The following is a 24,629-nucleotide window of genomic DNA, read 5'->3' as shown; positions in this document are numbered from 1 at the left end:
GGAGGCCCGTCTCCCTTAGCTGAGAGGCGAACAGGCTTGCTTTCAATTCCCTGAACGTTTCTGTGTGCTTCCATGTACACTGGTTTTGCCGAGATAAGAGAAAATTAGGAGGTTTTGATGTCAGATGACCGACTCGTCACCCCCTGAGGGAGGAAACGCTCAGGCACGTCATCTTGTCTGAGTCGCGACTTGTGTCTTTCCAGATCGAACGTCCATCGTGAACCCTCCAGAGGACCGCGTGGTGATTAAGGGGACCACGGCCACGCTGCACTGTGGGACCACCCACGACCCCCGCACTTCTCTCCGGTCAGCTCGGTCAATTACAGCGTTTGGGGCTCATTTAGTATTCTGGGAGCTGGGGAACTGAAGTAGAGATGAGAAGGGAGAATTTCAGGAACTTTGATTCCAGCCACAGATCCCTGATTACGGCATCTTACAGTTCTGGGCTCCATCATTAATCACACAAATCCCATTTTCCACTCCAGCCTTATGTATTATTTACAGTGAGCTATGTTCCACTTCATGACTTCAATACAGCTTTTCATGATTTTTCTGCCAAGGTTAATACACTATCTGTAAAATGTACTTGTCAGAGGCTGATACTTAGTGAGAGAAAAATCCAGAGGGATTGAATGGGATTTCAGCAGTGTTTGCGCTGGGGCTGTGCTAGACTCGAGGGACTTTCTCTACTCCAAGGATGGCTCCACTGTGTAATGGAGGGAGGGAGCTCCGCATGGAAGAAAGGCAGCCGCGGTTATCTAACACATTTAGAGGAAACTGCGGGGAACCAAGGGACCCAGAGGACGTGAAGGTCCGCGAAGTGGGTGGTGACACCTGTCTTTGTTTGACTCAGACGGGGACGGTCATGATGAAGAACGTGACAGCCCAGGTAGCCACACGGCAGCAGACACAGCTGGCTGTCGGTGGCGAGCTTCTTCCCAAAGGGCTGCCACTTTCAGAATAGTTTTTAATTTTCAGAACCAGCCTTGAAAATGAATCTAGAAAGAGAGATGCAGTCATCCTAGTATTTTCACTCTGGCCTTAGCCCCAAAGTCATGCAGTTAGCCAAGTGACAGAATCAAGATGCTCTCCTTCTTTCTGGAACATTTCGCGCTGAGCAGAGGGAGGTAGCTGTTGACGTATAGACACGTTACTAACTGGGTTCAGAGACCAAGCTGTGTTCTCACTCTTCTTGGGCAGGTGTTTGACAAATCGTGAATTTCCACATCTCTACCTGTCTCTCTGGAGTTTCCCCAGAGCTCAGAAACCAAGTTTGCTTTTGTTACAAGAATGTTGAATGCAAAACAAAGAAACGAAAGCCAACAAGTTAGAGATTACCTGGAGAATTCTAGGATTCTAGGAAAGAATTCATTCGTTTCTAAAGGACTTGGGAGTGTCACCGAACAAAGGACAAAGGAGCCAGTTTTCTGCTACCCTAAGGGCACACCAGAAACCCCCCTCAGATCTTCGTGGTTTTCTTGTAGCTTCTTTAGTGTGATTAAACAGACAAAATCGGAGCTTCCTTCCTGAGAAGGAGTTAGGCTGCTGACTCTGGGGCACCCCTTGTCCTGGGTCCCTGTGTCCCGAGGAGCACCTGACCCTAAGGGACACTGGCCGCTGAACGCTGCTCCCCAAGTGAGCAGCTGATTCACTTCCTTCTGGTGGAGACAATCCTGCTCTGTCTCGGGGTAATTCCAGAGGAGCAGTTTGTACATGTCTGTGCTCTGTGTGCATTAAGCCTTTAAAGAACTGGGTGCATTCTGGAAATCCAATCCAGTACTTTGGAAAGGAAAGCCAGCACTTTGATCTCATCCAGCCGTGACTAGTGAGGGGCTGGACAGGCTCTTAGTGGAGTCTACATTTGAAAAGAAAAATGTGCTAAAATGTCATAAAGAATTAAAAGAGAAAGAAATGCAGTTTTAAGGGCAGTCTGCCAGAATGGTTGGATTTTTTTTTTAACATTTTTATTTATATTATATTATATTATATTATATTATTTACTTATGGTTGCACCGGCTCTTAGTTGCAGTACGTGTGCTCCTTAGTTGCGGCCGGCAGGCTCCTTAGTTGTGGCATGAGAACTCTTAGTTGCGGCATGTGGGATCTAGTTCCCTGATCAGGGATCGAACTCACGTCCCCTGCATTGGAAGGCGGATTCTTAACCACTCTGCGACCAGGGAAGTCCCCAGAATGGCTGGATTTTAAGAAAACGTGTACGGGGACACCCTGGGGACCTTGCCCCCTGCCCAGGCTACACTCTTGTCCCCCAGGGACCTTCCTGCAGGAGCGGGAGGTACAGTTGCAGTGGTGACACGGGTGGTCAGGACCCCTCAGACTCCCCGTCCTGAACCCGAAGACAGACGAATGTCTGCACTTGTCTTTTTGTCCTGTTTTAACTTCAGCATCTATCTTTGTATTGTGACCAAGACATCTGGTCGCTTTCCTTTTTTCTTTTAAGATGTAATTCACATAGTATTAAATATCACCCTTTTAAGAGCACAGTTTGGCAGTTTTTACTGTACTCACAAGGTCGTCAGTTGCTTGCTTTTTTTTTTTTAATAAATTTATTTATTTATGGCTGTGTTGGGTCTTCGTTGCTGTGTGTGGGCTTTCTCTAGTGGTGGTGATAGGGGCTACTCTTCCTTGTGGTGTGCGGGTTTCTCATTGCAGTGGCTTCTCTTGTTGTGGAGCATGGGCTCTAGGCGTGCGGGCTTCAGTAGTTGTGGCACGTGGGCTCAGTAGTTGTGGCTCACGGACTCTAGAGCGTAGGCTCAGTAGTTGTGGCTCACGGGCTTAGTTGCTCTGCGGCATGTGGGATCTTCCCGGACCAGGGATCGAACCCGTGTCTCCTGCACTGGCAGGCGGATTCTTAACCACTGCGCCACCAGGGAAGTCCCAGTTGCTTGCTTTTTAACAGACAGGGAAGGATCAGCGACCGGGGTCCTAACTCAGGACTCTCTGCTTGACCCACAGCTACGTGTGGAAGAAGGACAACGTGGTCATCACCCCATCTGGCAGCTCCAGGATTGTGGTGGAGAAGGACGGGTCCCTCCTCATTAGCCAGACGTGGTCGGGCGACATTGGAGACTACACCTGTGGAGTCATCTCCGAGGGCGGGAACGACTCCAGGACAGCCCGCCTGGAGGTGATGTGAGTATCGCGCTGCTCCGTGTCCACGGTGTCAACCCTCCCCACGTGAGCATCACGTAACACGCGTGACGGGTCGCAAGCCAGTGGTCAGAGGCCACCACCGTGGGCCTCAGGCACGCACACTTACCGGGTGGGGGTTTCTGTGGTAACCTTAAAATTGCAATGTGTTCAGCCTCGGTTTAGACGGTTTAATTATTGGTTTAATTATTGGTTTTCCTCCTCATTGATCCCTTTTATCCCATTCTCCCCATTGAGCCCATATCGTGATAGACTGTTTACCACACCATGTGTAAGTAACAGTAGGTCCGCCTTTCCACGTGATGCCCCTCAGAACTTCCGGTCAGCGTCAGGTTGCCCCAGTTCCCAGGAAAGCCAGCTGCCGCTCTGTGGGCAAACGCGCACTTTCCGTTACGTCTGCTGAGCTCCTGGGAGCGGGGAGCCGCCGCCCGTTCCCTCCACCTGGGCCTTGCTGGGGGCGGGGGCCGTGGGACCCCTGCTTGCGTCCGCCTCTGTGCTTCGAACGCATCCTCCCACAGCTCCCCCCTCACGGGCAGGAAGCTGAAAAGCCTGCTGACCCAGTGTGTTTTTCCGACATGTATTTACCTGCTTTTTAAAAATGGTGCCCCCCCCCCCAAGATGCTCCCCCAGCCCATACGCACAGAAGTAAAACCCGAAACTAGAGAAGCAGGGCAGGGCTGGCGGGGCAGCAGCTAGCCCTGGTCGACAGGGGCACGCTGGCCGTCAGGAAAGGCCTTGGAGAGGCTTGAGAGGTCTTTCCCACTGGACTCTGCCCACTGCGACCCAGGAAGGCTTCTCTAGGCAAAAATCATTCCCTGAAACAGGCTGTGAACACTCTGAGTACAGGGGCACGTCTCATTTGCCTTTGAATCCCCAGGCCCTGGCTGAGGGAATTCAAAAGGAAAAAGAAAAACACTTGCTTGGTGCTGCACCCAGGGCCCCCATTGTTTGTTGCACACACACCTGCACGAGCGGCTCTCTGCCAGCCCGTGCGCGGGACTTGACGGGTTAGTGACGGGCAGCTGTGAGCCCAGAAAGGCGGCTGCTGGGCCTGCGGAACCTGGGAAAGCGCCCTTCTGCCTCCAGGCTGGCCTCTCCCCAGGACGACCTTGTTCTCCGCAGGGGTTAGTCACCTGTTGTGATCGAAGGTCACCCAGTTGCCTTTCAGCCCTAGAAGATCAGTGGGGGTCTCCCCACCCTGCCTCTCGCCACTGGACCTGCTGACCCTGGGCTCTTCCTGCCCTCCTGGGCCCCCGGACCCCCATCCAGGGCACCTCAGCCTCTGCTGCCTCCGTGGCTTGGCCTGGCTCTTCTGTCACCTCCCCCTGAAGGGCACGCCCGTCCTCTGGGAATCAGCGCAGGATCCCTTCCTGCCCCCCGGGATGCAGGCTGTCTCTCCCGTGCTTCCCCTTCCGTCACCTCCCCCTGAAGGGCGCGCCTGTCCTCTGGGAATCAGCGCAGGATCCCTTCCTGCCCCCCGGGATGCAGGCTGTCTCTCCCCTGCTTCCCAGCACCTGCTCCACCCTCGTCAGCACCAATCACGCGGGCGACTTCTTCCCTCTTGAAGTAGAAGGATGGCACAGCTCTGCATTTTGAGTGCCTGGCAGTGTTTGGCATACCTTAGGCGTTCAATAAATACACATTGGTTGGTTGAATGAATGTGTGTTTGTTGCAGGCCCCCGGCGAGCCTCCCAGACATTCCACTCACGCCCCTCACCTTCCCTTAGATGCTCACGTGCCCTGGGCTCCCCGCACCGTCGAGAGCTGGGCGGCCAACCCTTGCTCAGCTCTGGTCGGCTGGCTTTCCTCCTCCATCCGTAGCTCACGTGGGGATCTTTTTAAAAACTGTTGATGATGTTGGCATCCATGACCAGTGAATTCACATAATGTACTGTGCTATTCACAATTTTTAAACTACCTTTGAGAACTCTTAGATCATCCATCATTGGTACCACATAAATAAGTGTTAGCATTTCATAAAGACTCTGTCAGCAGAAGCCAAATGGTGTGCTTCCAGTATAGCGAACTCTTTCTCTTCTGCACAATGTTTATGTTCTCCTGATTTGCACATCTCCCCTAGTATTTGCTTATTTGATTTCCTCTAAGCGAAATACATTTTTCAGCAAACGTTGCTGTATCTATAAAATAATAGGCTTTGTGTAATGCTAAGACACCTCCTCTCTAAATATAGAAATACTTGCAGATTCGTGATTCAAACCAATTTAGGTACAACTGGTTACAGAGCTGATTTGGAAGACAGTGGTTCCTTGTGAATTGTTGGTGTAATGAGCACTCCACTCTTCCAAATCGGAATGAATGGGGAAGGTTGTAGGTTAGAGCACGGTGTATCTTTACATCCAGTAAGGTCTTAACTCTGAGACATCAGTGATGACGATAGCAATAACGATAATCGCAACTCAGGACTGCAGGGTGTTTTGTGCTTCTCGGAGAACTTACAAATCCAGCCCAGTAACATTTCCCTGACTCACTCAGATGACAACAACAAAAAATCTCCCGTTGCAGGAGTGACTGAGAGGTACTTATGGCTAAACAGTGTCCTTCCGAAGAGCCTGAAAGCCTGCTTCCCCAGCCTCCCCACTTGAGGTAAAAGCTACTTCGTTAAATGTAGAAATTAGGAGCACCCCAAGTGGGCTTTTCAGAAGCAGGCCACCTGCTGGCATCTCTCCTGTTGGTTTGCTTGGTAGTTGGTGCTGTGCCAGCCGGGGGCGGGGGGGCACCGTGCGGGCAGAAGCCACAGTCCACGCAGGGTCACTGGCTGTCCGCAGCGAGGCTGGCCTGGAGATCCCTCCCCAGTTCTCACTGACTGTGTGACTTCGGGCAGGTCACCTCACACCTCAGTCTCAGTATTCTCACCTGTAAACTGGGCACGTTGCCATTTACCTTAAAGGGTGGCGGTGAGGTTTGAGTGGACAGCTGTCTGTAAATCCTGGCCGGGAGCCTAGCTTGGGGGCAGACACTCAATCAGTGACACAGCTCTTACTGTTCCTCACCATCTTATAAAAAATGTTCCTCTTTTCATCCGCGGCACCCTTCCCGTCACCCAGGGCCAGGAAGTTTCTCTCTTTCATCCTCTGACACACTAGGTGTGTCTGTCTGCTGCAGAGCCAGCCCTCTGTGCATGGAATGGCGCCAGGTGCATAGCAGGTGCCCCATCAGTGTCTGAGGAAGCCCTGCTCCACTTACCAGGTTGAAATGGGTTTGGGATTTGGTACCGCCGAGGAGGACTAATTTCTGAGGGGTCTGCCTCATCCCCTCCCCGAGAGGGGAGGCGTCTGCAATTCCAGGGGGTCTCCTGATGCGTCTGGTAAATTAACAACACACAATCATCATTAACGCCGGTCACCAGTTGTGTTAGCTGTGTCTCTCCTACTAGTTTGCTAGGGCCTTAGAGGAAGGAACTGGTTCTGGGATGACTCCGGACCCCCAAAGCTTCTTGCTGTGAGGGACCAGGCGCGAAGGCTTTTTGGATTGATTGTTAATCATTTAAAGACCCAATTAGCATTGCATCTTTCCTTCTGAGATCAGAGACTAATTCTTCTGAGCCCGGAGTGCAGAGAAAAACCTGATTTACAGAGCGACTGGAAGACTCGGACCCCGAGACAGTGGGAGAGGTTTCTTTCAGTAAAACCACTTCCGACAAAGCCATAACAAGGAGCGAACAATTTAATACCATCTCTCGAGAGCTATCAGGCCCCCATCGCCTTCATCCTCAGCATGAAGTCAGAGAAGATGGGTTTGACCAAGGTGTCGTTTGTGCGTTAGAGGGACAGCGCTTTTACGGAGGAAATACTTATCCTACCCTCTCCCACCAGAGCAGCTCCCCACGGCCACCACTGTGCCAACTGCCTTCTCTCGAGCCTCTCCCCAAGCCGTTCCTCTCAAACACACCTCGCTTCATCGCCGTCCCCTGCAGCCCAGGTTTTGTTGTCGTTCATTTCTGACATTATGGCGGTATCATTTTCCTGATGGTGATTCCTCTTTAAATCATGAAGTGACTCAGCACTGGCCTCGTCCCCCGTTGTCCCTGATGTTCTCAGAGCCTTTCCGCTGTCGCCCTGTCTGCAAATCACTGTCTGTGAGTCACTGGCTGATCATTTATCTCCTTTCAGACTTGGCGGAGAAGGTGCCAGGACACAATCTCCCGCTATTAGATGAGCTTCTCTGAGATGGATTCAGAATATATTAAAGCCTCATTTATCGGCTATTGATGGGTTAGTCAAGTATCTCACAAAGCTTAATTTTCCAGATAACCGAAACATCATTTAAAGAAATAGTGTACATTTCCAATGCATATTAAAAAGTTCTTTGCATTGTGAAACAGGTAATATTGGACACGAGGTACGCTAGAGGGAATTTCCATGGAGGGGAGAGGCTGGAACTAGGGGGAAAAAAATCTAAATTTCCTTCCAACTCTGAGTCCTGTGATGTCTGTAAAGAACACACTTGGCGTGGGCCGTCCTCCAGGGGCAACCATGGACTCTTTGGGGGCAGCAGTGGACGAGGGCTCGTTATTTCTAGCTGCATCACGGACAGCGATGTCCTTGGCACCACTGGGCTTTAGATCTCGGTTCCGGTTCTAAATGTCTCAAGGCCACTTTGCCTTTTAAGTTCCGAAGTCTCGTCAATCTTTTTAACAGTCTTTTCTCACCCCTCCACACCAAGCTCAGGGCTGCCGTTGTTGCTGTTCAGTGTGCCTACTTCTGGCACGCCCTGTGGCATTCTCCTTGCTGGCCTTTCAGTGCTGGGAGGGGGGACGTCAGAAACCACTCTTCCCAGACTCACACCCTGGGTGAGCATCAAGCTCGGAGGGCTGGACAGAGGGACTTGCCTAAGCTGGCTCCAAGGACTTCCTGAGCTCAGGCCTGGATGGGGGGCTGCTGTGGAGTGACCTGTAGATACGGAGCAGTGAGCAGCCCACCGTCTACAAAGCTCTCCAGCCCCAGAGAAAGAGCTGTCCACTCACCTGTCGGATCGGTCACTGCTAAGTGAGTGTGCCCTCATGTAGGCTGAGAAGCATGATCTGAAATCGAGTGTAGACCCTGGGTTTTCCTGGCTGTGGGAATTTGACCACTGGATCCCGCGGAGCCCCAGGACAGAGATGTGTGCAGAGGTGCAGAGATCAATAGATGCAGAAAAAGCTTTCAACAAAATTCAACACCCATTTATGAAAAAACTCTCCAGAAAGTAGGCATAGAGGGAACTTACTTCAACATAATAAAGGCCATATATGACAAACGCACAGCCAACATCGTTCTCAATGGTGAACAACAGAAACCATTTCCACTAAGATCAGGAACAAGACAAGGTTGCCCACTCTCACCACTATTATTCAACATAGTTTTGGAAGTTTTAGCCACAGCAATCAGAGAAGAAAAAGAAATAAAAGGAATACAAATTGGAAAAGAAGAAGTGAAACTGTCACTGTTTGCAGATGACATGATACTATACATAGAGAATCCTAAAGATTCTACCAGAAAACTACTAGGTCTAATCAATGAATTTGGTAAAGTAGCAGGATACAAAATTAATGCACAGAAATCTCTTGCATTCCTACACACTAATGATGAAAAATCTGAAAGAGAAATTAAGGAAACACTACCATTTACCATTGCAACTAAAAGAATAAAATACCTAGCAATAAACCTACCTAAGGAGACAAAAGACCTGTATGCAGAAAACTTTATGACACTGATGAAAGAAATTAAAGATGATACAAACAGATGGAGAGATATATCAATGTCTTGGATTGAAAGAATCAACACTGTGAAAATGACTCTACTACCCAAAGCAATCTACTGATTCAATGCAATCCCTATCAAACTACCAATGGCATTTTACACAGAACTAGAACAAAAAAATTTCACAATTTGTATGGAGACACAAAAGACCCCGAATAGCCAGACAGTCTTGGGGGGGAAAAATGGAGCTGGAGGAATCAGACTCCCTGACTTCAGACTATACTACAAAGCTACAGTAATCAAGACAGTATGGTACTGGCACAAAAACGGACATATAGATCAACGGAACAGGATAGAAAGCCCAGAGATAAACCCATGCACATATGGTCACCTTATCTTTGATAAAGGAGGCAAGAATATACAATTGAAAAAAGACAGCCTCTTCAATAAGTGGTGCTGGGAAAACTGGACAGCTACATGTAAAAGAATGAAATTAGAACACTCCCTAACACGATACTCAAAAATAAAACTCAAAATGGATTACAGACCTAAGTGTAAGGCCAGACACTATAAAACTCTTAGAGGAATACATAGGCAGAACACTCTATGACATAAATCACAGCAAGATCTTTTTTGACCCACCTCCTAGAGAAATGGAAATAAAAACAAAAATAAACAAATGGGACCTAATGAAACTTAAAAGCTTTTGCACAGCAAAGGAAACCATAAACAAGACGAAAGGACAACCCTCAGAATGGGAGAAAATATTTGCAAACGAAGCAAGTGACAAAGGATTAATCTCCAAAATATACAAGCAGCTCATGCAGCTCAATATCATAAAAACAAACAACCCAATCCAAAAATGGGCAGAAGACCTAAATAGACACTTCTCCAAAGAAGATATACAGATGGCCAACAGACACATGAAAGGATGCTCAACATCACTAATCATTAGAGAAATGAAAATCAAAACTACAATGAGGTATCACCTCACACCAGTCAGAATGGCCATCATCAAAAAATCTACAGACCATAAATGCTGGAGAGGATGTGGAGGAAAGGGAACACTCTTGCCCTGTTGGTGGGAATGTAAATTGATACAGCCACTATGGGGAACAGTATGGAGGTTCCTTAAAACACTAAAAATAGAACTACCATATGACCCAGCAATCCCACTACTGGGCATATACCCTGAGAAAACCATAATTCAAAAAGAGTCATGGGGCTTCCCTGGTGGCGCAGTGGTTGAGAGTCTGCCTGCCAATGCAGGGGACACGGGTTCGAGCCCTGGTCTGGGAAGATCCCACATGCCACAGAGCAACTGGGCCCGTGAGCCACAATTACTGAGCCTGCGCGTCTGGAGCCTGTGCTCCGCAACAAGAGAGGCCGCGATGGTGAGGGGCCCGCGCACCGCGATGAGGAGTGGTCCCCACTTGCCACAACTAGAGAGGGCCCTCACACAGAAACCAAGACCCAACACAGTCATAAATAAATAAATAAATAAATAAATAAATAAAAGAACGTGAATTTCTTTTAAAAAAAAAGATCTCTTAAGCTCTTTAAAAAAAAAAAAAAAAAAGTCATGTACCACAGTGTTCATTGCAACACTATTTACAATAGCCAGGACATGGAAGCAACCTAAGTGTCCATCGACAGATGAATGGATAAAGAAGATGTGGCACATATATACAATGGAATATTACTCAGCCATAAAAAGAAATGAAATTGAGTTATTTGTAGTGAGGTGGATGGACCTAGAATCTGTTATACAGAGTGAAGTAAGTCAGAAAGAGAAAAACAAATACTGTATGCTAATACATACATATGGAATCTAAAAAAAAAAAAAAATGGTTCTGAAGAACCTAGGGGCAGGACAGGAATAAAGACACAGATGTAGAGAATGGACTTGAGGACACAGGGAGAGGGAAGGGTAAGCTGGGACAAAGTGAGAGAGTGGCATGGACATATATACACTACCAAACGTAAAATAGATAGCTAATGGGAAGCAGCCGCAGAGCACAGGGAGATCAGCTCGGTGATTTGTGACCACCTAGAGGGGTGGGAGGGGATATGGGGATATATGTATACGTTTAGCTGATTCACTTTGTTATACAGCAGCAACTAACACACCATTGTAAAGCAATTATACTCCAATAAAGATGTTAAATAAATAAATAAATAAATAAAGTCGCAGTCTATGTTAGAAATATTAGTTTGCTTACAAACGGTGTGGTGGGTTAGAGAGAGCTGTGTTTCTTAGGTAGCTGCAAGCACATAACAGCTTAATAAATTTCAAAGTGTAATGAGTACATTTTTTAAATTAAAAATATCAAGGATAATTATGGCTTTTTGTGCTGACCTGTGTGGGTTAGCAATCATTGATGTCTAAGAGAGACCAGAAGCTAGTTAGTGGGTGAAGCGGGTGATACCCGGCCTCCCCTTTCCCAGCACTCCTTGTAGGAGGAGAAGCTGTTCTTGATGGCCACAGAACAGGGTCTTGCTCCCAGAGCGTGAGATGTAAAGGTTAAATACGGGCTGGGCCGCTCATGATTGCAAGGTTGCTGACCCCTCGGTGGTAGAAACTATGCAGTTGGATTTTGACGCTTCGTCACCAGTAAATCCCAATGAAGACCCTTTCTGTTAGTAACTTCTTTCCAGAATTTATTTGCTTTGTGTTTCCATTCTATAGCCTTGCTGATGCATTGTTTACTATTTCCGTGGGGTTCCAGTTAGTGTTTGTACCACATTTCCCTTCCAGTGCTTTTCCCAAATCTCCATTATCCAGCAGAAGACAGAACGACAATATAACCTCGCAGGCTCAGTAATGGGGCTGCTCCGTTGTCCAAGAATACATATGGGCATTTTGGCTGGTAACTCCAAATGGCTGGTGTCGGAAACTTCCACAGTAAATTATATTTCCCAGGCCTTTTCCTATCCTATGGCTTGCTGCCTTCCCACTAACAGCCTCTAGCTGTAAAAACAAACTGTTGCCCAAGTTTTCTCAATTAAATAGTCTACTGTATAAAATCGGCGCTCCCCACTCGATTTAAGTGAGAGTCATTAGTTGTTTAATCCCTACTAGAGGGATTAAATCAAATTATGTTTGGAAAATAAAACACACTGTGAATGCTGAAGGGTTTTCTGGGGGCAGGGAGTAGTTAGTATTTGTGTTCGGGGCGTGTTTGATGTTCTCCATTTTCAAAACATCGCACACAAGGACCAGGCAACGTAAGAGCCAGGAGGCTAACCTGCAATTCTGACGTGCGTTTTCTTTTCTTTTCTTTTTTTTGTTCTTTTGTATCCAAGTGAACTGCCTCATTCACCCCAGAACCTCCTGGCCAGCCTGAATTCTTCTCACAGCCATACCGTGATGCTCTCCTGGGTCCGACCCTTTGATGGAAACAGCCCTGTTCTTTATTACATTGTGGAGCTGTCTGAAAACAGTAAGTAACGAAGCAACATTGTCGCCGTGGATGGTAATCAGATTTCTCCCTGTGCTCTTGATGTCCTTAACCTTTACTTCTGGCTCAGACCCAGAACAGCTAGTAAAACCTTACGATGCTCTACGGAGTTTCCAGTGAAAACCACAGCTCGGGCTTTGGGAAAATTAAAGGGCGGCGTGGGAGCCTAGGCGGGCAGCGGGAGGAGTGGCTGGAGGGCCTCCTGCGGGAGCCTGGGTTTGGGCCGAGGCCCCAGATGGCTGTGCCCACGGGGCCGCCCTGAGCAAGGGTACCCGATTCAGCATGGGACGAACTTGGAGACGCATGAACAGTGCCTCCACCTGGGGCTGGTCTGGGGGTCAGCAACAATGATAGTTAACCTGTTTTGGCGGTTTGGGCGCAGACGTCCTGCTGAGGGCTCAGTGGGCCCTCTCCTTCCTCACCTTCCTCGGCCTCTCAGCGGCGGTCGGCACCCTCCTTCACCAGTCTCCTCCTTCATTGGACTTCCCTCCAGCCCCACTGGCCACCTCCCCTCCTCTCCTCTGCTGGTCTCTCCTCTCCGCTCTCCCAGGACCTCTTCCTAGGACATCTCGTGCATCCCTGTGATTTCCAGTGGCGTCTTTTCCTGATCTTTGACCCCCAGGACCACAGATGGAACCCACATAAGCAGTTGGTATCTCTAATCTGGTTGTCTCACAGATGCCTCCACTTAGGTTCTCCAAACTGTGTCTTTTGACATTTTAACCCTAACTGTTCCCGCCTCATCGCTGCAGCCATTCTAATCTCAGTGTCTGCCCCCTTGGTGACTCCTGTATCACTCAAGCCGGAAGCCCAGGAATAGTCCTGGGTTTCTTTTTCCCTTTCCCGACCCCGCGCCCACCCCAGTGCATCAGCAGACCTGCCCATCTGTGTTCTAGGACATAGCAGGAACCTGCTCTCCTCTCTCTGTCTCTCCAGGGCATGGTTCCCTCTCACCAGGACAAGTGCCACAGCCTCTAACTGGTCCCCTCCTTCCACATTTGTTCTCTTCCAAACCGTTCTCACACAGGCCGAAACATCAACCTTCCTAAAATATAACTGGACTATATCCTCCCTCCCCCGTACGAATTCAGCAGGGCCTGGAGCAGAACCCACCCCCCCTCGGCCCCCAGGCAGCCTCCCAGGCCACTGCGTTTTGCTCTGTGCCACCCACCGTGTTTCACGATGTCTCCCTAAGGGCCAGGCTTCCCCTGTCCTGGCCCCTTGCCGGGGTGCTCCACACACCAGCTCCATTGAACTGCTTCCTGCCGAAGCTGGCTTCCTGCCTTTGTCATCCCACCGTTACTCCAGGCTCCTTCCTGGGCCTCCCCCAGGGAGGAGCTGGCCAGACCACAGGTCGCTGGGCTCATGCGATGGTCACCTTCCCTGGGCTGGCAGCTGGTCTCATTGTGACGTTATTATAAGTGGGTCTCTGTTTCAGGACAGCTGGGAGTGCTGCTCTCCCAGTGTCCCCCCAGCCACACCGGCTGTCCTGCTGAGACCCCACAGGGACTCGGCGCTGCTCACCTCCTCAGGCAGAGCAGCCTACGGTTCTGCCACAGCTCTTCCCAAGCTCACTCGACCTGTGCACTCTCCGTCTGGTTGTTGACGGAGCTCACGTGTTTCTCCTGATTATCTTCTGTTCTCCCACCTCCTCTCACACGATGGGTCCCCCTTCTGATCATCACATGCTCAGACCACAGCAGGCCCTGTCACTCAGTGACGTGCGGAGCGTAAACCCCTGGCCCAAGGTCGCAGGCAGTCATAGGTGAGGAGGGGACTCCGCCCAGCTGTCAGCCTCTGGAGCCTGTGCTCTTCCTGACGGCCAGGCCACTGCAGAGAAGTTTTAGGGGGCAGACCCCTCCTTCTTGTGCTTTAGCGGAGACTTTGTGGTGAAAGTGGACCCAGGATGGCACTTTGGTGTCAGTCTCTGCGGGGATTAAAGGAAGCCGCTCTGTGGACCTGCCTTTATTTGAATTGGGCTCCCCCAACCCCTTCAGTATTCTACTTCCATGTCCTGGCTTTCTAAATGTTCACCCTTGACTGCAATGGCTTCGGTTCCAAGCATATCTTAGACTGAGGTGCCCGGGGCCCAGGCCCTCGCTCCCTCTCCATGGTCCTCTGCGTTGCCTGATCTGGTCTCTTTCCTCGAGGAGAGGGTAGGGTGTGAATGGAAATCAGCCAACACCCATCTTAGTTTTAGTTCAACAGCTCTGATCAAAGAGGGGAGGGATTGACCGTATTTATTGACGTAACTTTTCTGGGCGGTTAAGGTTTTCCCGAGGATGTCAGGGCCACGTGGCCTGTAAGCAAAACGGGACCTGACGTGATCTGTACGGAGAGAATTGTCAGGAGCAGGCTCTCCATGAGGGCTCTGGCAGAGGTGACCCCCGCTGGGTGTCATCTCCTTGAGACCAGGACCGTGTTTTACTCGTCTGTCTGTGTGCCCTTCAGAGGCGCTCACCAGATGAACTGGGTCAGTCCCCGGTGGAGTCCCCAGTGATGGACTCAAGTTACAGTTACCATCTGCCAAAAGGGAAGTGCTCTATGGCCCCCAGGTTATGTAAAATAAGGCATTGTTTCAAAATGCCACACCAGCTATTTTCTTAACAACTTGCATGATCGGCTGGTTCTTTGTCAGACATCCTGCCTAAATAAGAAGCAGGTCTTACGTGCAGTCATTTATTCCATCCATCCATCCATCCATCCATCCGTCCATCCGTCCATTCAGCACCAAGTCCTGATTGGGCGTCTGCTCTGCACCAGGCACTCTGCTGGGTGCTGGGGCGCAGAGCTGAAATGGTCAGTCTCAACCCACCGACCGCAGGGACCTGGTCAGACACGTCAACACATCCTGCCACATACGGCGCTCCCGCTGAGGTACGTCCCGAGTTCAGTAGGGGGACGGCGTGTGGAGGCCCCAGCTGGGAGGTGGGCAGCGCCCTCAGAGGGGCAGGCATGCCAGGAGACCGGGGCCAGCAGACGACAAGGGGCAGCGTCAGCAAAGGCCCCAGAGCATAAGCCTCGAGGCGTTTAGAAACAGCCGGCTTTCAAGGTGACGCCAATGTGGGGGACCAGGCCAGGATGCTGAGAAAGTGACCAAGGGCGTCGTTAGTCCCTCATCAGCCTCTGGCTCTCCTGCTGGACCCACCTGGAGCTGGCTGATGCCCAGATGCTTTTCCTTCAGAGGAAAAGTAGTGTAGAAGAATCCGGAGTACTCTACACTATTGTTATGATCGCACCAAGTGTGATTATTACACAAAGAATCTAAAGTGGATGAGATGGTTATCTCCGGACCGATACTGATTTCAATTGTATAAAACATGTCTGCGGCCTTGGCTGCATCACTTGCTATCAGTGGATTAGCCCACGTCTCCCTGATGTGCGGACAGCAAGACCATCACTGTCTTCTGGGCCAATGATCTGGTTTTTATTTTTATTAGGAACCAGTGCCCTTAAGAAGCAGCTGAACATGCTGGCTAATTATGGTCAGAAAAAACAGCTTAGCTGCAAGTACACTAAAATGGAGATGGTATTTGGCCTACACTCAGTGGCGTGCAAGTGGACGGTTCTAAATAGCTCCATCCAACAGCCCACTCATCCAGCTACCCAGGGTACTCGCTGCCGCCGGTGCCTCCTGGCAGGCTGAGTAGGATGCCATTCTCCTGGAAACCGTGGATCCTGCAGGGACCAAACTGGCGGGGATTAGCGGCGGAGGCAGGCGCTTTGTAACACCTGCCTTCACAACGTGCCAGCCATTGCGAAAGGGCTTCTTTAGAGCTTTTATGGAGCAGAACTGTGGAGCTTGTGCCGAGTGTTTGTCCGTGCGCTGGACCGGAGCTGAAGCCCGTTATGGAGAGCGCGGGCCCCTGCAGACATCCTGTAGTTCTCTCTGTGGAGCCGGTAGTTCTCTGGTCCCAGGCGTCTCTGTGGGAGGCCAGGGGCTGGAGAGGGCAGCATTGTCCCAAGGCCTGGCCCGAGGTACAAGCCTGCTGGGCTGAGAGCAGGGGTCAGGCCCAGTGGTGGCCAGAGGAGCCTAGGGGCATCCCTGTGTTAAGAGAGAGCAGGGATTCTTGATGTCTTCATAGCAGGGACCCTGTAAACAGGCTGAAAACTCAGTTGCATAGCAAAAGGATTTGGCCTATTCTCTAAAATATTTGTTGAGTTTAATTAAGAATAATCTTTCTTTAAGATTATTATGATCACAAGGGGGAGATTGCCAGAAAAAACTTGTGATGGACTCTGAAGTGGACCCAAAAGCAGGTCACTGGGTGTCTCATCAAGCAGCCTTCAGGGTTACCTGATGCTTTGGCGGCCTGCACTTTTCATTGTTTTTGAGCTATTTTTACAACTCTAGATTATAGAAAACTTGTAGTGCTGCAAATAATTCTTGTCCATAGAGATGCAAATGAATTGTGTCCTGGTTATAAGTGGTTATTGCAGTAGTTAGTTATTGCTCTGTAGCTATTGGTCAGTTTTGCATCTATTTGTAAATTCATTTTAGCATTCCTCATTGTCGTATGTGTGTGTGTGGTTCAAATTCTCTTTTGATACATTGTAACATCTTACTGGTTCCCTCATTAATTAATGACAACTAAAATCTTTGACACATGCTCATTTTATATTTGGATGAGAACCATGATTTTCCCTTTTTAAAAATGTATCCTTTAACACGAGTGCATCGGCATCCTACAGTGTTAGAAACCCACAGACTCATCTAAGGCAGCACGTGCCACAAGCTTCCATGATAACTGACATTTGGGGAGGGCCATCTCTGTATCTCAGACTAATTCTCAAACCGAGCCCTTCCCTGTTTTCATGAGTTTAACTAAGGCATTTTACTGCTAAAATAGAATAAGCTTGGTCTTTGACCACTTAGAAAAAGTAAGTCTTTTCCCCATTAATTTATTTAAATCTTAGCACGTGACTCCTGTTAAGTCATTGCAGGTAACAAGCATACTTACATGAAAATTTCAGAATATTTCATCTTGTTTAGTTCTACTGTTAGTTTTTAACAGATATGAGTGTTCATAGCTTTATACCTTATAATATTTAAATTTAATTAAAATATTAAAAATACCTTTGTAATTTGTTATTAAAGTTATATATGCTCATTAATAAAAAATTTAGAAATTACTTACAGCACAAAGAATAAAAATACTCCCTATGATCCCACATGTGTGGAAAGCAACCCGCCCCCCGTGTGCTTGGTCCCTCTGCGGCCACATCCTCCAGGATTTGGCTCCATCGCTGAATCCCTTGGCCCTCCGTCTTCAAGCTCCCCCTCTCTCCTGCCTCCTTCTGCCTCAGAGGAGAGTCATCTCCACCCCTCATGCCATCTGCTGCTCTCTGCCAAAGCCGTAGCATCGCTTCCACAGGACAGACCCAGCGGGCGCTTTTCGGTCCCCTCCTCCTGGACGTCTCTGCATCCCATGCTCTCTTCACCCCTCCACTTACAACTCCGCTCCCTGGGCTTGACTTCCATCTCCCTCCTCATTCTTACGTCTCAGTCTTTTGTCTCCTGGACCATTTTCTCTGACTCATCTGACTTCAATTTCCAGTCCTGCCCTTACAGTGTTGGTGTCCCTTGGTTTTCCTTGCTCAGGACACTGGTCTTCTCTCCCCACGTTTCCCCCAGTGATCCCTTCCCCCAGGGTCACCTCCCACCACGGGCTGCAGCTCCCCGTCATGTGCTTCCAACCCAGACCTCAGGTTCATGTAGACGGCTCCACCTAGACGTCCCCACCTAGACGTCCCCAGGTTCACCAAACTCAAACTGTCAAAGTAGACCTCATCACCCTCCCCCGAAGTTTCCCAGGTTAGAGACAGAGACGTCATTCCTGTCTCCTCACCACTCCCCGCCCCCTCGAAGACATCAGTACGTCCCTTTGGGTTGGTTTTACCTCGTAAGTGTCTTGTCTCATCCACTGCCCCTCCGCATTTCAGCACCCCTGTCCCTGACTGGCTCTGGCCCGTCATGCAATCCCCCCCACCTGGCCTCCTCAGACCCTCCGCCCAGGAGTCCCCACGTTCTCTGCACGTCTGTGGAGTGCACACCCCGCTTGAAGCCCTGCAGAGGCCCCCAGAGCAGGCATCGCATCCGGGCTGGGCAGGGAGCCTCGGGTTCCCCCAAATGTGCTTGTGCTTCTAACAGCCCGGAGACTAGTCCCAGGCCACCTTCTAACCAGATTGCCAGCCCTAATTCCTTCTTGCATGGAAACCCTTACTGCTTAGAGAGTAGATTCCAGGCTTATTTGCACACATATAGCGCCATTGATCGCCTGACCCCCGCCTGCCTCTCCAGATTTGTCTCCAGCCACTCGTTGCTGTGCTTTTCGTGCTTCAGCATCAGGGCTCTGCTCGGAGCTCCCTGAGCGCACCCAAGGGCGCCACTGCGCCTTTGCTCGGCTCCCCAGTCCTGCCCTTCCGTCTTCCGCCGGCTCCTGTGTAGCACCTCCTCTGGGAACTGTCCTCGGTCATCTCCAGGAAGTGCTGTCCCCAGACTCCTGCTTCCACATTCAGGGCAACCGTGCTGATTTGCCCAGCAGGCAAAGTGGGCCCTTAGAGAATCAGCACAGGCAGGATACCAAAACTAAGCAAAATATCTGGAAGGAAACTCTTTAATAATTTTTTCCTACTCCAAGTTTGCAAAGATATTTCCCTGTGTTTTCATTGAGAAGATTTATGGCTCTGAGCCTTGAGTTCAGGTCTTACAGTTATTTTACTTTCATTCTTTGATTTCTGGTCCTGCTGAACACATTTTTCCAAGCTGGCTGCTTTTTGTACTTCCCCTGCTATGATCTGTCAGTTTCCTTTCCCCTATTTTTCTATCAAGGCCTTAGGGTTTTTTCCGTCATTTGTGACAAGAATTTTTTCAATTTGTTTTTTTACTCTTAATTTTTGTGTATTACTTTTTGACATACAGAAGGGTTTATTGTGTAGTAAATCTACTGATGTTTTCCTTTATGATTTCTTTCATCACTTTTATGTTTGGATATTTCAACACTATCAAGCATAACATATATTTTTATAAGTTTTCATCTTCTTTGTAAACCTTTAAGGTTTAATACATTTAACTCTTTAATTCATCTGGAATTTAGATGTAAGTAGTCTGACCTTTTATTTTTTCCAAATGACCCCATTTTTTTCAGCATGACTTATCAAATAATCCATTTATTTATGAAGTGCCTTTTTCATATATTAAGGGGACCTGTTTATGTAAAAGTCTGTGGAGTTTGTTTGGACCCATTGATTCATCACCTGATTATCTGCCAGTTCTATAATATTTTGATTGCTTTAGTCCCAAAATATGTTTTAATAACTGATAAAGCATTCCCCTCATCTTTTCAGAATTTTTGTTAGTTCTTGTCACCTGTTTAGTCTTCCAGAAAAAAACTGGAATTATTTTGTCAAATTTTGAAAATCATCACATTGACTTTTTAATCATGTTAAACCTATGATAAGTTTTATGAGAACTGACTTCTTGGTGATTCTGTCTTCCCATCCAGAAAAATAATATGCTTCTCCATTTCTTCAGCTATTTTTTTATATTGCTTAGTGAAGTTTGCAGGTTTATACCCATAGGTTCTATACTTTATTTGTTACAGTTACCCTAAGATTTTGTCTTATTGCTACTGTAAATAGGATTTTCTTTCCATTTCATCTTCTAAAGAGTTATTCATTGTTGAAACATAGGAAAGCTATTGATGGTTTAGGTATTTATTATTATTATAAATATTTTTCAGTTGATCCTTTTAGTTTTCAAGGTAGACAATCGTATCTTCTCCAAATAGTAAAAATGTTTTGTTTCCTTTTGCTTTTTTTTTTTTAATAATTTATGTTAGTCCTCTTATTTATGTACTTTTTTTGGCTGCGTTGGGTCTTCGTTGCTGTGCGTGGGCTTTCTCTAGTTGCGGCGAGCGGTGGCCTACTTTTCGTTGCAGTGTGAGGGCTTCTCATTGCAGTGGCTTCTCTTGTTGCGGAGCGCAGGCTCTAGCCACACGGGCTTCAGTAGTTGTGGCACACGGGCTCAGTAGTTGTGGCTCACGGGTTCTAGAGCACAGGCTCAGTAGTTGTGGCACACAGGCTTTGTTGCTTCACGGCATGTGGGATTTTCCTGGACCAGGGCTCGAACCTGTGTCCCCTGCATTGGCAGGCAGATTCTTAACCACTGCCCCACCAGGGAAGCCCTCCTTTTGCTTTTATATCTTACTGGGTTGGTCAGAATAATTTTAAAAAGTAAAGGTAATTGGCATAGTCGTTGTTTATCTGATCTCAATGGGATGTCTACGAAGATTTTACTGTTATGTATGATATTGATATTTTTGTTGTTTATTGAGTTTTGACAAATATATATACAGCATGTAGCTCATACCTTAAACAAGATGCAAAACATTTTCAACATTTCAGAAAGTTCCCTGTGTCCCTTTCCAGTCTTCCTCCTTCAAAGGCAAGCACTCTTCCGACTTCTATCTGAACTTTATATAAATGAACACGATACTGATTTGAAACAGCCGTTTCTCATCATGTAATACGTTCCTCCCATGCCTGGTTCTTAGGGTTTTTAAAATATATGTAGGGTTGTTTCTTCTTTCTAAGCAAGTTTGTGTTTTTTTTTAATTCCACTTAGCAATACCCTACAATTTATGCAGGAGAATTCACTATATGAATACCCTGTAGGCTCGCAGCTCTGCCGTGAACTCCCAAGGTCCCGCCTCTGGACAGGTTTCCGAGCTGACTCTGAGGGACTTGGCCATCATTATGAGGTTCCCGAGCCTCAGACTTGAAATCAATGTCTTTTTCCTTAGCTTGGAAAGAAACACTGTCTTCCATAAGTTAATACCTTTCTTCGTCCTTTCCAAAGATGTGCGAGGACTGTCAGGTCAGAAGGACGTTTCTGCGTCCTCTGCACCTTGGCTGCCTCTGACACGTGGAGAAGTCCACACCGCAGGCAGCGCGGCTGTCAAGAGGCGGCTGGTTCTCCCGGGCGACTTAGCGGCTTCCTTTCGAAACCCCACATCCAGAGCGTTGCTTTGTTCCCTTAGTCAACAGGGAACCCAAAGCTAAACCGAGCGCTTAGCTGAGCTTCCGAAGTCACCCAGGTGTTAGAACGGCTCTCTGGCTTCTTCTCCTTAGTGATTTTGGATTTATCTTTCATTTTCATTTCGTCATCCAGTTTTATGCATATTTCACTCTAGAAGGTCTTTAACAGCAGGAGGTCTCTCTTTCTGTCTCGCCACACACACACACACATGCACACACACACACACACACACTCACACACTCACACACACACTCACACACACACACTCACTCACACACTCACACACACGCGCGCGCACGCACACACACTCACACTCACACTCACACACACTCACTCACGCAGGACAGAATGCTGCCAGAGCGAGGGGCGAGCGCGGAGGGCCGTGCAGCGCCACTGCAGCACCGCGTGGAAGCGGAGCCCGGCAGCTGGACCCGCGGAGCCGGGCCGGCGGTGCTGCGCGGGCAGCTCTCGTCCTGGCGGCAGAGGGCAGGGGCCCGGGGCCCGGTGCGGGGAGGGCCCTTATTCTGAACCGGAGAGTGAATTTCCGGAAAGGGGGGGCCGAGGACGGCCGGGAACGGGAAGCGCCCTGCCAGGCGGTGGTCCCGGCACTTGCTGAGTCTGAGATGATGTTTGGGGCTTTGGGTAACGACGGCCCAGGGCAGTTTGTCTTTCCTGGAGCGTGGAACGTTCTGGTGCCGACACCCTTCTCGAGCAGGGCTTCTTGTGTCACCTGCTGGTCCAAGACTGGCTTCTGGAGAAGGTTCTCAGAGGCCCCGACGCCTGCGCCCCTCCGGGCATCCTGGGGGAGGTGAGGAGGCCCCCCGCCCCAGGGAGACCCTGCAGCTTGGCTCGCTCTCTTGCCGTCAGCCCGCCAGCCCCCTCCCCAGCGAGCATGTGAGACGCCCTCTCCCGCCTCACCCTTAGGTGCTTCAGAGCTGACGCTGGGCTTTGTGCTGTTTTGCTTGCCAAAGAGGCAAAGAGACTTTGTTCTTTATGCTTCAAATCGTTTTCATCTGTCTTTGAAACACATCTCACGCAGGTACTGGCTAAAAGCCTCAGAGTGTGAGGAAGTGGTTTCGGCCTTCGCTCACTTTTCTGTGGGTTTTTGCATGTTGAACCCCACATTAAAAGCACTTGCTCCCATTTTAAAATCCATCCAGGAAGACAGCGCGCGTCACAGACATTCCCTGTCACGTTGCTGTATCCTGGGCCCAGAGAGGGGCTGAGGCGGGGGGTTTGGGGTCCTGCCCCCTTGGCTCCCTGCCCTCGGGCAAGATGAGGAGGTGGGCGGGGCAGCCGAAGGGCCGCACAGCCCCTGCGGGCCCTTGCCTTCCCAAGCCCGTCCCCCAGACGGACGCGGCTTCCTGCGTGGGGACGCCCAGTGCAGAGCAGAGTGGCCCCTGCCGCGTGTCTTCCCCGAGGCCAGCTCAGCTGCTTCCACCAGGTCGCCGGCCAGCCGAGGTCGGACCTGTCCCCAGCCCACCACGTGGGGCTCCCTGCCACCAAGACTTGTCTCCTGCCCCAGGCTGAGTTGCCCTCCGCTTCTGCAATCGTCCAGTGCCCATGTCCAACCTCTCTGGCCAGTGTCTCCTCTGATGCAAACGGCTTCTCCAGTTCAGGGACCACACTCCTCCCAGGACTGTGTCGCCGCGTGAGCCCACGCCTGGGGCACGTTTGGTGTCTTACCAACAGCTCAGGAGGCCCAGTCCCTTGGGTGTGAACAGCGGAGCCCAGTCCCTTGGATGTGAACAGCGGAGCCCAGTCCCTTGGGTGTGAACAGCGGAGCCCAGTCCCTTGGGTGTGAACAGCAGAGCCCAGTCCCTTGGGTGTGAACAGCGGAGCCCAGTCCCTTGGGTGTGAACAGCGGAGCCCAGTCCCTTGGGTGTGAACAGCCGAAGGTCTCAAAGCCTGTTCTTGGCATCACTCGGGCCACAGTCCTTAGCAGAGAATTTCATTTAGTTCCTTAAATGCTCAACTCTTTTGTTCTTAACTCTTAAGGCAAAACTTGGTACATTGTAACTCTAACCCCACAGACTTTTATTGTTTCTCTAAAGACAGATACAGCAGAGAAAGGAAAGTACCCGCCCACTTCTCCTGCTCCTTCTCCTGGTCCAGTGACGCTGTCTGACTAGTCTGAGTCTCTCACCCCATCCATCCTTAGCGGAGTGGCCTGTCCCTCCTCTGACCTCAGTCTTCTCCCCCATGATTCCATGAGTAGGTCTGGGTCACAACATCCTTTCAAAATTGTGTTTCGATTCGCTCATTTTAGGTATGTTTAATGCCTCAGCAGAACCATGGAAGACCTCATGGTCTTCTCTCAAGAGTACGGTCTATTCTAAAAATGTTATTTCTGCCAGCTCAAGCTTGAAATTCTAAAGTGTCACTACAAATTATATTCCTTTCATTCTTTTAATAATTTTTTATCCAGAATCCTGCAGAAGGATCTCATTTAACCTTGCAGAGCTTGCTATTATCTGGGCTTCTCTTTTTAATGTCCAGATGAGCTATGAATAAGCCAAGAGAGGCTGCTCCATAGCCCTGGGTGTGCTAGCCTCTGGGTTTTCCCGTCCGCGCGGAGCAGATGAGTGGCTGGGAATGGGGACCCAGTCCACAGCCTCCCCCCGAGCGGCCTCACTCTGTGGAGGTCGAGATTATTTGTGTGTCTGGGCTTTGACACTGTGTCTCTGTTGACACGATGACAATAATCTGAGGGTGCTTTAGTATAGAGAAGCGAATGTTATTCATCCCGCCAAACTAATTTCAATAACTCGTTCAGCTGAACACTGAAGTATAGGTCAGAGTCTCTGAAAAACTTGAAAATAATTACACAAAGCACTTGAAAAATCATGAGAATGGTTTAGAACACAACTGTAATATTGACCTGTACTTGTTTTGTTTCATGTTTCTCTCCTACTCTTTATTTGCAACAGAAAATTTTTGTCAATGAACTTATATTACTTTTTTTGTGAAATACATACAGATATATGTGTGTATATGTATAAAAATAATATTTACCTTTTTGTATTACTCTATGGATGTACAGTTCTCAGGACAGACCCAGGTTTTATAGTTTATGTAATTTTGGAGCTTTGGTTAAGAAAAACCATTCAAACCTGAAAGTACCCCTGCTGGGACCTTGGGCAGGGCCAGCGCAGACGGGGGCCAAGAGCTCAAGGTCCCTCTGGAGGGGGCACAGGGTCCACCGGGAGGGCATTGGGTGACCGCTGTTTGCAGCCCGTGGAGGTCCCGGCCCCTTGTTTT

General features: G+C 49.1%; 1 protein-coding gene across 1 annotated transcript in view; it reads left to right on the top strand.

The window, feature by feature from the left end:
* The window catches only part of SDK1 (sidekick cell adhesion molecule 1), a 539,910-nt gene that overhangs the window by 325,119 nt on the left and 190,162 nt on the right, over nt 1–24,629 (top strand). The window contains exons 11-13 of the mRNA XM_059896610.1: nt 204–306; nt 2,974–3,150; nt 12,174–12,310. Of these exons, the coding sequence (XP_059752593.1) occupies nt 204–306; nt 2,974–3,150; nt 12,174–12,310 (417 nt within the window). The remainder of the gene's footprint in view (nt 1–203; nt 307–2,973; nt 3,151–12,173; nt 12,311–24,629) is intronic.

The sequence above is a fragment of the Balaenoptera ricei genome, chromosome 15 (assembly GCF_028023285.1).
Source record: "Balaenoptera ricei isolate mBalRic1 chromosome 15, mBalRic1.hap2, whole genome shotgun sequence".
Lineage (NCBI taxonomy): Eukaryota > Metazoa > Chordata > Mammalia > Artiodactyla > Balaenopteridae > Balaenoptera > Balaenoptera ricei.
This window is presented reverse-complemented; position numbering and strand designations above follow the sequence as displayed.